The sequence below is a fragment of the Panthera onca genome, chromosome F2 (assembly GCF_046562875.1).
Source record: "Panthera onca isolate mPanOnc1 chromosome F2, mPanOnc1 haplotype 2, whole genome shotgun sequence".
Classification (NCBI taxonomy): Eukaryota; Metazoa; Chordata; class Mammalia; order Carnivora; family Felidae; genus Panthera; species Panthera onca.
Window position 1 is genome coordinate 213,497 of NC_138356.1, and position 13,591 is coordinate 227,087.

The window sequence follows — 13,591 nt, forward strand, 5'->3', positions numbered from 1 at the left end:
TTGACTGCTTCATAAAAACATTGTGAACAATGAAGTCTTATTAGTTTTGGTTGTGGTCTGTCATTTTCAGGGTAGGAACAGTGTTCTGTATTATCTCCTATATTTATTTGTTTGCTTGTTTTGGTATTGTGAGTGTCTAGAATGGTACAGTAGCCCCTCAGTAGGCACTGATTCTACTGAATAAATGAAGAATGATTGAACAAATGCTACAAAAGTACAGTAGCTTTGAGGGCACTTGTGTTCCTCCTCTGCCTTTCTGTGGCTTTCTGCTGTGATGCTTCAGCAACCTGGAGAATTTCTTATGCATTCCAGTGCCTGGCTTCCATAGTAAATGTGTTGTTGTTACATGTGGGAAATAATTGCCATTATGCACCTGCTTCTCTTAGACTGGTCTGACCTCTAGTCTTTTATAATTACTCTAGTGGACTTCTGTTTTCTGGAACAACAGTGTTAGATAAAAGAAGACTTCCATTTTTGTTTACTTTATTCCATATTTTTAACTTCAGCTGAAATTTTTCTTTGTTGTTCTTGTTGTTTTTATTTTGAATTTTCTTCAATTAAAGCTAGTAAGTTATTGTATTTTAATATGACTTCTATGTGGAAATAAGATTGTTGCTGTCAAACCTCTGAAATAGGGCTGAGATATCTTACTCGTCTTCTGAGTTGCTGAAGTAGCTGTAAGGGGGAATACTTGCATTTTGTACTGTAGGAAAGGTTTATGTTATATTCCTCAGAGATACCTCAGAGATTAATTTATCCTTAATAACTAATTTTATTTCTTTAAATACAGATTAAATTTGGTTATTTAATATATGAAAATAATTTAACTTCCAAATTAAATTTTGCAGAAGTACTACCTAGATAAAAGTGCTCATAAAGTAAACCAAACAGTAAATTTACTTGTTTCTTTATTGATGAGAAATATATAGAAAAAGTTTTAGGTGAAAATCCTTGAATAAGTCTATTAGTAGAAGACTGATTAAATAAACTGTAGGTTAACTGTGTAATAGAATACTATGTTATTAAAAAGAATGAGGATGTTGCCTGTTAATTGATGTGGGAAAACCTCTGTTAAGTAAAAAGAAATCAAAGTGTATCAGAAAAGAGGAAAAAATAATAATATATTTTATTTGCTTGGATATGCTAGAGAAACTCTAGAAAGATACAAAAACAACTAATGAAAGTAGTTACCTGAGAATTGGAGTAGGGGCAGTAGGAGAAACAGGATGGCTAGAGATAAGAGTAGGAATATAGTTTTCACAGTCTTTTAATATATTTTTAAAAAATGACTCAGCAATATGGATGTTTTTAACTACTGAGAATTAAAAAAATGGATTAATAAATATAAGGATTTTAAATTGTTTAAAATTGTATTTTTTAGATGAACTACAGTTTATTGACTGGGAGATTGACAGTGACAGGGAAGATACTAGTGAGTATAATGAATTTGAAGACTGTGAGAGTGTTGTGGAAATATCAGACTGTGCTTCTTGTTCAAGCAATCATTCTTCGACTAGTGAAGAGGGGTTCTCTGAGCTCTTGAAGGTAAGAACCAGTTGTCTCAAAATTTTTCATTCTGTTTGTCACATTTGTCAATCAGAGCCGTTTAGTGTTTGACTTTTAACTCTTTTTTCCAGGACGCTTTTGATTCTTAGGGATTCTTTTATTCTTTACTTCCTTGTCTCTAAATAACGTGCTTGTAATGTACTTATAAACACAGTAACTCTCCTCACCCACTCTTCCACCTGCACTTTTGCACTTTTCCCATTCCTCCATTCTCCCAGGACACATGTGTCATGGTTTGCTTAGATTAGTATTCAGCATTACGTAATATTCACAGCCATGGCAAATATTAATTATGATTATTTTTCCTTCAAAACTTTTCATTTTCCTTGGAGTTAATTATTTTGGGTTTTTGTTTGCCTAGCTTTATTTATTGATATTAAAACTCTAACTTTTTGTCCTCATTTGGCTCTCCTGTTAAGGTTTTTAGGCATAGCAGACATTCTGTCAGTTTTGTTTTCTTGGAGAACTCACTCTCACGGCCTCCTAGCTGCTCTAATTTGTTCCACTGCTTTGTGGATGTAGCCACCCTTTGGTCACTCCTCACCATTTTCCAGTAATTCCCTTTACTTCTCTTCTGTGCAGAGCAACTTTATCCTGGATTCCATGTCTTCCTCTTTCTTGGTTTTTATTCTCAGTTTGATTAAGCACATCTTCTAGGAAAGGATTTATGGAAGATAAATGGCATGCCAGAGATGTATTTATCATACTTTGATAAGTGGCTAACCATTTATGTAGAATTGTAGTTTGGAAATCATTTTTCTTCAGTATTTTGAAGACATTGCTTCATTGTCTTCTAGTTCCAGATTTGCTGTCAAGAAGTGTGAAGCTATTCTCATTCTTGATTTTTAAGGATTTTCTCTTTGTCACTTCTTTTAGCAGCATGATTGTGATATGCCTATGTGTGGTTTTCTGCTTGGAGTTTATCAAGCTTTTTGGGTATGTGGGGAATCAGAGGTCCCCAAGCCCACCCCTAGGTTTGGTAATTCACTAGGAGGACACTCAGAACTTAGTATATGGTCATACTCATGACTATGATGTATTACAGTGAAATGATACAAAGCAAAATCTGCAATTTTTCAAGAATCCTAGTCTAGTGGAGTCACATAGGATACGCTTAATTGCTTCAACAATGAGTTTTGACAACATATGTAAAGCATTGCCCGCCAGGGGAGCTCATTAGCGACTCAGTGCCCAGAGTTTTTATTGGGGGGCTGGTACCAAAATTTTAGTACCAAAAGCATGTACCAAAATTTTAGATTTCAAGAAGGAAAACAGGTATTCAAACTAAGCCATATTGTTAGCATGGTTTAGGCAGAGGGAGACACTTTCACCATTTAGGGGAGGTTGGGAACTCTCTTGGTGTCTAAATAAGCAGAGGTAGACAAGGACCAACATTGCAAGCAGGCCTTTCTGAGTATACCCTCAGGTCAGCTATGTTAACTTTCTTCTTCGTATGGATTTAAAGTTTTCATCACATTTAGAAAGTTTTTTTGCCTTAATTTTTTTTCTGACTTCCCTTTTCCTTTCCTTTTGGACTACAATTATATGTATATTAATGAGGCTGCTCCATGTTATATCATGGGATCATTGATGCTATATTCATTTTCCCCCCTCTCTTTTTAATTTATGCTGGCTTTTATTGCTATATCTTCAAAGTTTAATATCTTTTTGCTCTCTGTGTCTAATTGTCTGTTAATACTATCCAGTGTATTTGTCATCTCTTAAAGTTTGATATGAATCTTTTTGTATTGTCTTGTCTTAACCTCATCATATCTTTTCTATGTTTTGAAAATATAGAGTGTATTTATAATAGTTGTTTTAGTGACTTTTTCTATAACTCTATCATTTGTGTTATTTTTGTGTCTATTTCTATTGATTAATATTTCTCTTTATTGTGGATTGTATTTTTCTCCTTCTTTGCATGCCTAGACATTTTTCAGTGGATACCAAATATTGTGAACTTTATGTTGTTCGTTGCTGGATTTTAAAAAATTTCTTTAAATATTTTGTAACTTTGTTCTCAGGTGCCGTTATTTGGAAACAGTTTCATCCTTTTGGGTGTTGCTTTATGATTTATTAGGTGGGTCTGGGGAGTGTTATGTCACTACCCTCCTGAGCATTCTATGTAATACTCCTAATTATGGGTTTTTCTGGTCTGGCTGGCAGGAGTAGCTGCCGTGGCCTGACACTGGTTTGCCATTGGGAACTGTTCTCTAGATGGTTCTTTCCCTGGTCTAGAGTAGTTTTATTTTTATGAACATTCTGATCAGTACTCAGCTGAATACTTGAGGTGGATTGCTGGAGTTTTTTGTGTAGCTCTGGTTTTTCTGTTACTCTGTCCTACGAACTCTAGCTACATTTGTCTGCGTGGACACTCAGCTCTGTCTCTTCAACTCAGGGAACCCACTGGACTCAACCTCAGTTCCTCTTTTCTGTTGTGTGGTTTGGAAATTCTCTCAAGAAAGTAAGCTAGGGCAATTGTAGAGCTCAATTTTTTATTTCCTGACTTTCAGGCATTAGTGTTTTTGTCTGATGTTCAGTGCTTGAAAACCATTGTTTCATATATTTTGTCAGGATTATTTCCTTTCTTCCTACCTGCCTTCCTTTCCCCCCCCCCCCCCCTCTTGTTTTTTGTTTGTTTTTTGTTTGTTTTTTTCATTTTGTTGTTACTGTTTTTGGTGTTTTAGGTGGGAGGATAAATCCATTTGCTATTATTCCATCTTGGCCACCTTTCTGATCTTTTATGCAGTCCAGTACATGATAAGATGCTCATCATCATTAGTCACTAAGGAGTTGCAAATCCAAACCATGATGAGATACCACTTTATACCTATTAGGATGGCTGTTATCCATAAATGGGAAAAAAACAACAGCATTGAGATATTGGAACCCTTATACATTGCTGGTGGGAATGTAAAATGGTACAGCCACTGTGGAAGAGTTTGATGGTTTCTCAAAAAGTTAAACATGAAATTACCATATAATCCAGCAGTTCTGCTTCTGAATATATATACACAGAAGAACTAAAAGTGGAGACTCAAATATATTTGTACATCAATGTTCATAGTATCATTATTCACAATGGTTGGATGGTGGAAACAATCCAAATGTCCATCAACAAGAATGGATAAGCAAAATGTTGTATATATGTACAGTGGATTATTCAGCCTTAAAAAAGAATGAAATTCTGGGGTGCCTGGGTGGCTCAGTTGGTTAAGTGTCTGACTCTTTGATTTGAACTCATATCATGATCCTAGGGTTGTGAGATCAAGTCCCCTGTCAGGTTCCATGCTGAGTGTGGAGACTGCTTAAGATTCTTTTCTCTCTCCCTCTGCCCCTCTCCCTTGCTTGTGCACTCTCTCTCTAAAATATAAAAAAGAATTTCATTCCTTTTTCTAAAATTTTAAATGTTTATTTATTTATTTTGAGAGAGAGAGAGGCCATGAGAGCGGGGGAGGGGCAGAGAAAGAGGGAGAGAGAATCCTAAGCAAGCTTCCCATTGTCAGTGCAGAACCCAGCTTGGGGCTTGATCTCATGAACTGTGAGATAATGACCTGAGCCAAAATCAAGAGTCAGATGTTTAACCTACTGAGCCCACCCAGACACCCTGGAATGAAAGTCTGATACAAGTACAGTATGGATGAACTTGAAAACATTATTGTAGATAAAATAAGCCAGACACAAAAGGACAAGTGCTGTGTACTTCAACATATAGGCAGTACCTTGAATAAGCATATTCATAGAAACAGAAGGTAGAATAGAGGTTACCAGGGGCTGAGGAGTAAGGGGAGTTACTGTTTAAATGTGAATAGTTTCTGATTGGGATGATGATGAAAGGTTCTAGATGGTTAGTGGTGCATTTATAAACATCATGAATGCATTTAATGCCACCGAAGTGTACATCTAAAAATGGTTAATATGGTAAATTTTTTGCTGTGTACATTTCACCACAATAAAAAAAATTTTAAAAAAAACTATAACATATCTTTACTTTAAAATACTTCTCTACTATTAAAATTTTTGTTTTTTAGAACTTTTTATTGTTGGTGTGGTAAAAATGTTTGTGGAGAAAATGCTAAATGATAAAGCAAAATACCAACCTGTATATACAGTAAAATCTTAACTAAAGGATCACAAAGGATCATTGAGAGTCCCGAGACTGCCACCAAACTCCCCTTGGGATAAATCATATCTAACCAGACCAGGAAGTGTTGTGCCATGACCTAAAATTTTTTGTTAACCTTTCAGTTTACAGACTGGACTAGTAACCCTTTACTTCTATTAACTTCTACAGTGTGAAAGAAGGCCTTCTGTGATAGCATGATCTTATGTCACATTATACTAAAAACATACTCCTCAAAGTTTTTTCCTAATATTTACTTATTGTGGTAGTGGTTTCAGTCACTGAAATATCTGTTACCTCATGTGCCTGGCTTTTTAAAGCACCTCATTTCTGTTCAGAAAGATGGGATTTTTGTTCATAGCTTCATATCATAGGCTACCTGTTTTTATAATTTTAGAGTTTTATCTGATATTTGATGAGCAGGTTCTGTATTGATAGGATAATAAAGCATTTAATATGATGGATTCATAAATCTTAATATAGATTATTGCCATCACCAAAATAAAAATCTGGTATTTTACTCTTATCAGAAACTTTAATTTTTTTATTAGGAAATAACAGTTTATTAGTATTTTTAAATTTTTTGTTGGCTTTTTTTGGGAGAAATATTCTGTGAACTGAGGATATGTTTATCCTTTGAAAGCTGCTGTAAATAACCACGACTTTTAGAAAGACTACTGCCGCATTGATCGAGATGCTGGGTGATTGGTTGTGTTCACTACCTGAGAAACTCTTGCGCTCAGGTTTTGTAGTGCTTGCAGTTCATTTCATACCTTGTTAAAATTACAAATTACAGTATGACACAGGTTTTTCATGGAAGCTCTTGAATAATAAAATATGTAGTTATAAGAAGTAAATGTTAAGCATCCAATAGTTCTTCAAAAGGTAAACAGCATATCTCTGGGTAGTAGAATTATTGGAGAAATTTATTTTCTTCTTTGTTGGATTTATTTATTTCAGAATTAAAATATAAAACAAGCAAAGTGGCAGTCAGTAGTTTCTTCCTCAAAGACAGAACAGAGAGGAACAGATCACATATATTGAACATACACTGAACCTTATATTTTACTAGTTTCTTTATGTACATGTATCAGCCTGTTTGAGCTGCTGTAACAAAAATACCATAGGCTGGGTGGCTGAATCAACAGAAATTTATTTCTCCCAGTTTTGGAGGCTGGAAAGTTCCATGATTTAGGTGCTGGCAGATAGGATGTCTGTTGAGGGCCCACTTCCTAGTTTGTTGAAGGCTGACTTCTCACATGGTGAGAGAGAGAAATACTCTCTGGGGCCTTTTTATTTATTTATTTATTTATTTTATTTTATTTTTTTTTTTATTTTTTAATATATGAAATTTACTGTCAAATTGGTTTCCATACAACACCCAGTGCTCATCCCAAAAGGTTCTGGGGCCTTTTTAAAGGCCCATTCATGAGGGCCGATCCAAAGGCACCAAATACCATTACATTAGGTATTAGGTTTCAATATATGATTAGGTTTCAATATTCAGTTTATAGCAGTGCATTTTCTATTTGAGCCTTAAAACACTTGTGAAGTAGATGTGGCTATGCCCAATTTTCAGACAAGGAAATTGTTAGAAAAGATAATGTAACTACGAACAAGTTACTCATGTAGTAAGGCAGCTGTGATTGAAAGCTTGCCATAGAAGTATTCAGGTGTTGGTTGAATGCCTCCAAATCTACATTGATTGCTTTCTTATATCGGAAGAAGCATGCAAATGGTCAGAACTTTGAAAGATATGGTCATAGAAAAGGGAAGACTTTGGCTGGCTTTGTATGTAAAAAATTCAAGACTTCTTCCATGTAAGTCATCATGAAGTATGCTGTTTTTCTTAATAAACTTGTACATTAAAGCATAACATACTGCATTGTCATTGGAAATGAGTGAATTGAATCCATTGACTCAAAAATGGATTTCTCCAAGTAGATATTGAGAAGCATTCCTACAATATAACAAAAATCCTTCTGGATTTGTGGTCTAAATACAGTGGTATTCTCTATGACCTTAATTCCTGTTCCTTTTCTTATTTGTTTGTTTGTTTATTTATTTATGTACTTATTTATGAGAGAGAGAAAGAGTAAGCAAGTGGAGGAGAGGGGCAGAGGGAGAGAGAGAGAATCTTAAGCAGGCTCCACACAGCATGGAGCCCAACGTGGGACTTGATCCCACACCCTGGGATCATGACCTGAGCCAAAATCAAGCTCCAGACGTTCAGCCAACTGAGCCACCCACATGCCCCCCTGTCTCCTTTTCTTCCATTCTTTTTCTCACATGGGATTCAATTTTATTTTCTTCTCAAGCATCATTCTCTTCCAAATGCTGATAACTGTTAAATCTTCCTATAAACTGGTTACTATCCTGAACTCCATGTGGATTTCCTGCTGCCTACTGACATCTTTGCATGAATGTCCTAAAGTTACTGTAAGTCAAAAGGGTTCCAAACCATATCTTTCTTTTCTTTTTAACCTAAGCTCATCTTCTTTGTGTGTTTTGGTCGTAGTTAATAACTTTCCTTTTTCATTGCCTGAATCTATGCCATTACCATGTCATGGAGATTTGGCCTCTAAACTATAACATCCCTACAATTTCAGCCCTAAGTTGGGCCCTTTCACTAATTCTCTGTATTGTTTCAATTGCTTCATAATTGATTTCTTAGCGTATGTCTTTTTATTAGATATATCTTAATAAAAATTATGACCTTATCACCCACTTACTGAAACACTTTTGATGGTTCCTTATTGCTTGAAAATCAAGGTCCATATAACTTAACATTCACAGTTTGGCCTCAGGTCCCTCAAATGAATGAGACTTAGAAGAATATATGTACATGAATATTCATTGGTAGCATTGTTTATAAGAGAAAAGTCTTTGGGATGTAACCTAATTTTATATGAACATATGAAAATTGTTGTGTATATGATAATGAAGAAGTAAGCCAGTTTGCCAAAGGATATGTACAGTTTGATACATTATAAGAAGTGTATAAACATGCAAAACCATAGTATGTATTGGTAACGAACAGTCTTGGAGGAGAGGAAGTTTTTCTCTAGACACATCTTTCAAGTTGCTGAGATAATGTCACTTTACGTCATCATTCCCTGCAGTGCATCTGTGGAAATGTGCACTTATATCTTCAGTTGCAAGGAACACAGTTGATTGAAAGCCCCACCTACCATCCTTCAGGATCCATCATTTTTTTATATCGGGACCATACCACTAATGGGCTACTCTGTAGTCTGAAACTCTTCCTACCCTATCCTTCCTTCTTGTCCTCCTTTCATAGTTTTCAGACCTGCACTGCAAGCTCTCCTTGACCCCTTTATCCTTTGCAGGTGTTTCCTTCAGTAAGTCTCTTCTATAGCTGATGTTGTCTTGGCATCTGCCTCTCAGGAGACTAACTCATACTGTACACTCTGCCCAGCATCTTGCAGTCACACTAGCACTTCCTTCCTAATACTTAAACTAATACCTAAGCCTTTCTCTTCTGTTTATTCAACATTTCAGGTAGGTTGCAAAGAGTAAAATATGTGATGTGTGGTTTTTGTGGACTTGCCTCTCTCACAGTTTATTGTTTGTCTTTGAATTTGCATAGAAGCATGTCCTCAGAACACCTGCTCACCTAGAGGTGAGTGAGTGAACCTGGGAAGGGATAGCAGCTGATTAAGGAATCATTCACTAGCAGTTAACCATCACGGGCACCTGGAGTTTAGCACTGCTGGAAAACACTGGGAGACTGTGAATTATCTCATCAGAGGGATGAGGAAGGGGCAAGGAAGCTGGATTATTTATATGTAGATCCCTTCATTCGTTGGTTGTAGGCTAGTCCTTGGAGTTGGGGAATGGAGTATTTCCTAGTTCTTGCAGGCCACCGCACAAGTGGAAAAAATGGCTTCCAGCACCAGAGAAATCCCTAAAGCAAAGAAATGGAAGCACTGCAAATTGGAAATGGGGCCAGCAACACTGAAGATAGGGCAGAAGATATGAGTAGGGTGTCAGCAGCGTCTGCTATACTGTTAATTTTATTATTTTTTTTTAAATTTTTTAAATTTATTTTTTAGCATATATTAACTTTTTATGTTTTTAAATTTTAGTTAACATATAGTGCAATATTGGTTTCTGGAGTAGAATTTGGTGATTCATCACTTACATATAACACTCACTGCTCATCACAAGTGCCCTCTTTTAGTACCCCTATCTAGCCTATCCCCCTCACCTCCCTCCACCAACCCTCAGTTTATTCTCTATTGTTAAGAGTCTCTTATGGCTTGTTTCCACTGTTCTTATTTTCTTTGACCCCTACCCATATGTTCATATGTTCTGTTTTCTTTCTTAAATTCCACATGTGGTGAGATCATATGGTATTTGTCTTTCTCTGGCTGACTTATTTCACTTAGCATAATACACTCTAGCTCCATACCCGTCTTGCACATGGCAATATTTCATTTTCTTTTTGATGGCTGAGTAATATACCATATATCTTTATCTAGTCACCAGTCGATGAACATTTGGGCTCTCTCAATAGTTTGGTTGTTGTTGATAATGTTGCTATAAACATCGTGGTGCATGTACCTTTTCACATCTGTATTTTTGTATCCTTTGGGTAAATACCTAATAGGGCAGTTGCTGAATAGAGGATAGTTCTATTTTTAACTCTTTGAGGAACCTCCATACTGTTCTCCAGAGTGACTGTATAGGTTTGCATTCCCACCCACAGTGCAAGAGGGTTCCCCTTTCTCTGCATCCTGGCCAACACCTGTTGTCTCTTGTGTTGTTAATCTTAGCCATTCTGAGATGTGTGAGGTATCTCATTGGGGTTTTGATTTGTATTTTCCTGATTATGAGTGATATCGAACATCTTTTCATGGGTCTGTTAGCCATCTCAATGTCTTCTTTCTTTTGCCCATTTTTTTCCTGGATTATTTGTATTTTGGGTGTTGAGTTTGATAAGTTCTTTACAGATTTTTGGATACTAACCCTTTGTCAGGTATGTCATTTGCAAATATCTTCTCCCATTCCATAACTGCCTTTTTATTTTGTTGATTGTTTCCTTTGCCATGCAGAGAATTTTTATCTTAATGAGGTCCCAATAGTTCATGTTTGCTTGCCTTGCCTCCAGAGACACGTCTAAGAAGAATTTGCTCCGGGTGAGGTCAATGAGGTTTCTACCTGTGTTCTTCTCCAGGATTTTGATGGTTTCCTATCTCATATTTAGGTCTTTCATCCATTTTGAATTTATTTTTGTATATGGTGTAAGAAAATGGTCCAGTTTCATTCTTCTGTTTGTGGCCGTCCACTTTTCCCAACACCATTTGTTGAAGAGACTCTTTTTTCCCATTGGCTATTCTTTCCTGCTTTGTCAAAGATTCCTACTGTGTAGTGGTGGGTCCATTTCTCGGTTTTCTATTCCATTCCATTGATCTGTGTGTCTGTTTTTGTGCCAATACCATACTGTCTTGATGACTACAGCTTTGTAGTTTAAATTGAAGTCTGGAATTGTGATGCCTCTAGTTTTGTTTTTCTTTTTCAGAATTGTTTTGGCTATTCAGGGTCCTATACAAATTTTAGGATTGTTTGTTCTAGCGTTGTGTAAAATGCTGGTGGTATTTTGATAGGGATTGTATTAGAAGTATAGATTGCTTTGGGTAATATAGGCATTTTAACAAAGTTTGTTCTTCCAATCCATGAGCATGGAATGCTTTTCCATTTCTTTTTTTTTTTAATTTTTTTTTTTTAACATTTATTCATTTTTGAGAGACAGAGAGACAGAGCACAAGTGGGGGAGAGGCAGAGAGAGAGGGAGACACAGAATCCGTAGCAGGTTCTAGGCTCTGAGCTGTCAGCACAGAGCCTGATGCAGGGCTCGAACTCACGAACTGTGAGATCATGACCTGAGCTGAAGTCGGACGCTCAGCCGACTGAACCACCCAGGCGCCCCTGCTTTTTCATTTCTTTGTGTCCTCTTCAATTTCTTTCACAAGTGTTCTGTAGTTTTTAGCATGCAGATCTTTTATCTCTTTAGTTAGGTTTATTCCTAGGTATCTTATTGTTTTTGGTGCAATTGCAAATGGGATCAATTTCTTGATTTTTCTGCAGCTTCATCATTGGTGTATGGAAATGTAACAGATTTCCCACACATTGATTTTATATCCTGCAACTTTGCTGAATTCATGTATTAATTTTAGCAGTTTTTTTGGTGGAGTCTTTCGGATTTTCTACATAGAGTATTGTGTAATCTACATATAATGAAAGTTTGACTTCTTCCTCAACCAAATTATATGCCTTTTTTTTCTTTTTGTTGTCTGATTGCTGAGGCTAAGACTTCCGGTACTATGTTAAATAGTAATGGTGAGAGTCGACCTCCTTGTCTTGTTCCTGGCAGTAGGGGAAAGCTCTTAGGTTTTCCTCATTAAGGATGATATAACTTGTGGGTCTTTCATATATGGCCTTTATGATGTTGAGGTATGTTCCATCTATCCCTACTTTCTTGAAGGTTTGTATCAAGAATGGATGCTGTATTTTGTCCAGTGTTTTCTCTGCATCTATGGAGAGGATCATATGGTTCTTGCCCTTTCTTTTATTAATCTGGTGTATCACATTGATCGATTTGAGAGTATTGAACCAGCCCTGCAGCTCAGGAATAAATCCCACTTGATCATGTTAAATAATTCATTTAATGTAGCATTGAATTCAATTTGCTAGTATTTTACTGAGAATTTCTGCATCAGTGTTATTCGGGGATATTGGCCTGTAATTCTCCTTTTTTAGTGGGGTCTTTGTCTGGTTTTGGAATCAAGATAATGCTGTATCATAGAATGTGTTTGGAAGTTTTCCTTCCATTTCTCTCTTTTAGAACATTTTGAGAAGAATAGATATCAACTCTTCTTTAAATGTCTGGTAAAATTCCCCCAGGAAGCCATCTGACCCAGGGCTTCTGATTGTTAAAGAGACTTTACTGATTGAATTTCTTTGCTGGGTTATGGGTCTATTCAAATTTTCTATGTCTTCCTGTTTCTGTTTTGGTAGTTTGTAGGTTTCTAGGAATTTGTCCATTTCTTCTAGATTGCCCAATTTGTTGGCACATAATTTTTCATAATATTCTCTTACAATTGTTTGTATTTCTTCAGTGGTGGTTGTAATCTCTCCTTGTTCATTTGTGATTTTATCTATTTGGGTCCTTTCTCTTTTCTTTATGATTAATCTGGCTGTGGGTTTATTAATTTTGTTAATCCTTTCAAAGAACCAGCTCCTAGTTTCGTTGATCTATTCAACTGTTTTTTTTATTTCTATATAATTTATGTTTGCTCTGATCATTATTATTTCCCTTCTTCTGCAGACTTGGCTTTTTTGCTGTTACTTTTCTAGCTCCTTCAGGTGTAAGGTTAGGTTGTATATTTGAGACCTTAAGATAGGCCTGTATTGCAGTATACTTCCCTGTTAGTACTGCCTTTGATGCATGACAAAGATTTTGGATAATCCTTTTTTCAGTTTCATTGGCTTCCATGTATTTTTTAATTTCTTTCATTTCTCAGTTAGCCCATTAATTTCTTAGCAGGGTGTTCTTTAACCTCCATATATTTGAGGGCTTTCCAGATTTTTTCTTGTGGTTGACATCAAGTTTATTCATAGAGTTGTGGTCTGAAAATAGGCATGGTATGATGTTGATCTTTTCGTACTGGTTGAGGCCTCATTTGTGACCCAATATGTGATCTATTCTGGAGAATGTTCCATGTGCACTTGAAAAGAATGTGCTTTAGGATGAAATCTTCCGAATATATCTGTTAAGTCCATCTGTGCAGTGTGTCATTCAAAGCCATTGTTTCCTTGTTGATTTTCTGCTTAGATGATCTGTCCATATCTGTAAGTGGCGTATTAATGTCTCCTACC

At 36.1% G+C, this 13,591-nt stretch overlaps 1 protein-coding gene across 4 annotated transcripts in view; it reads left to right on the top strand.

The window, feature by feature from the left end:
- SPIDR (scaffold protein involved in DNA repair) overlaps window positions 1–13,591 on the top strand; it is a 487,671-nt gene that overhangs the window by 39,549 nt on the left and 434,531 nt on the right. For all 4 annotated transcript variants that reach the window (XM_060610477.3, XM_060610479.3, XM_060610481.3 and 1 more), the window contains exon 5: window positions 1,382–1,545. In XM_060610477.3, coding sequence (XP_060466460.3) covers window positions 1,382–1,545 — 164 coding nt within the window. The remainder of the gene's footprint in view (window positions 1–1,381; window positions 1,546–13,591) is intronic.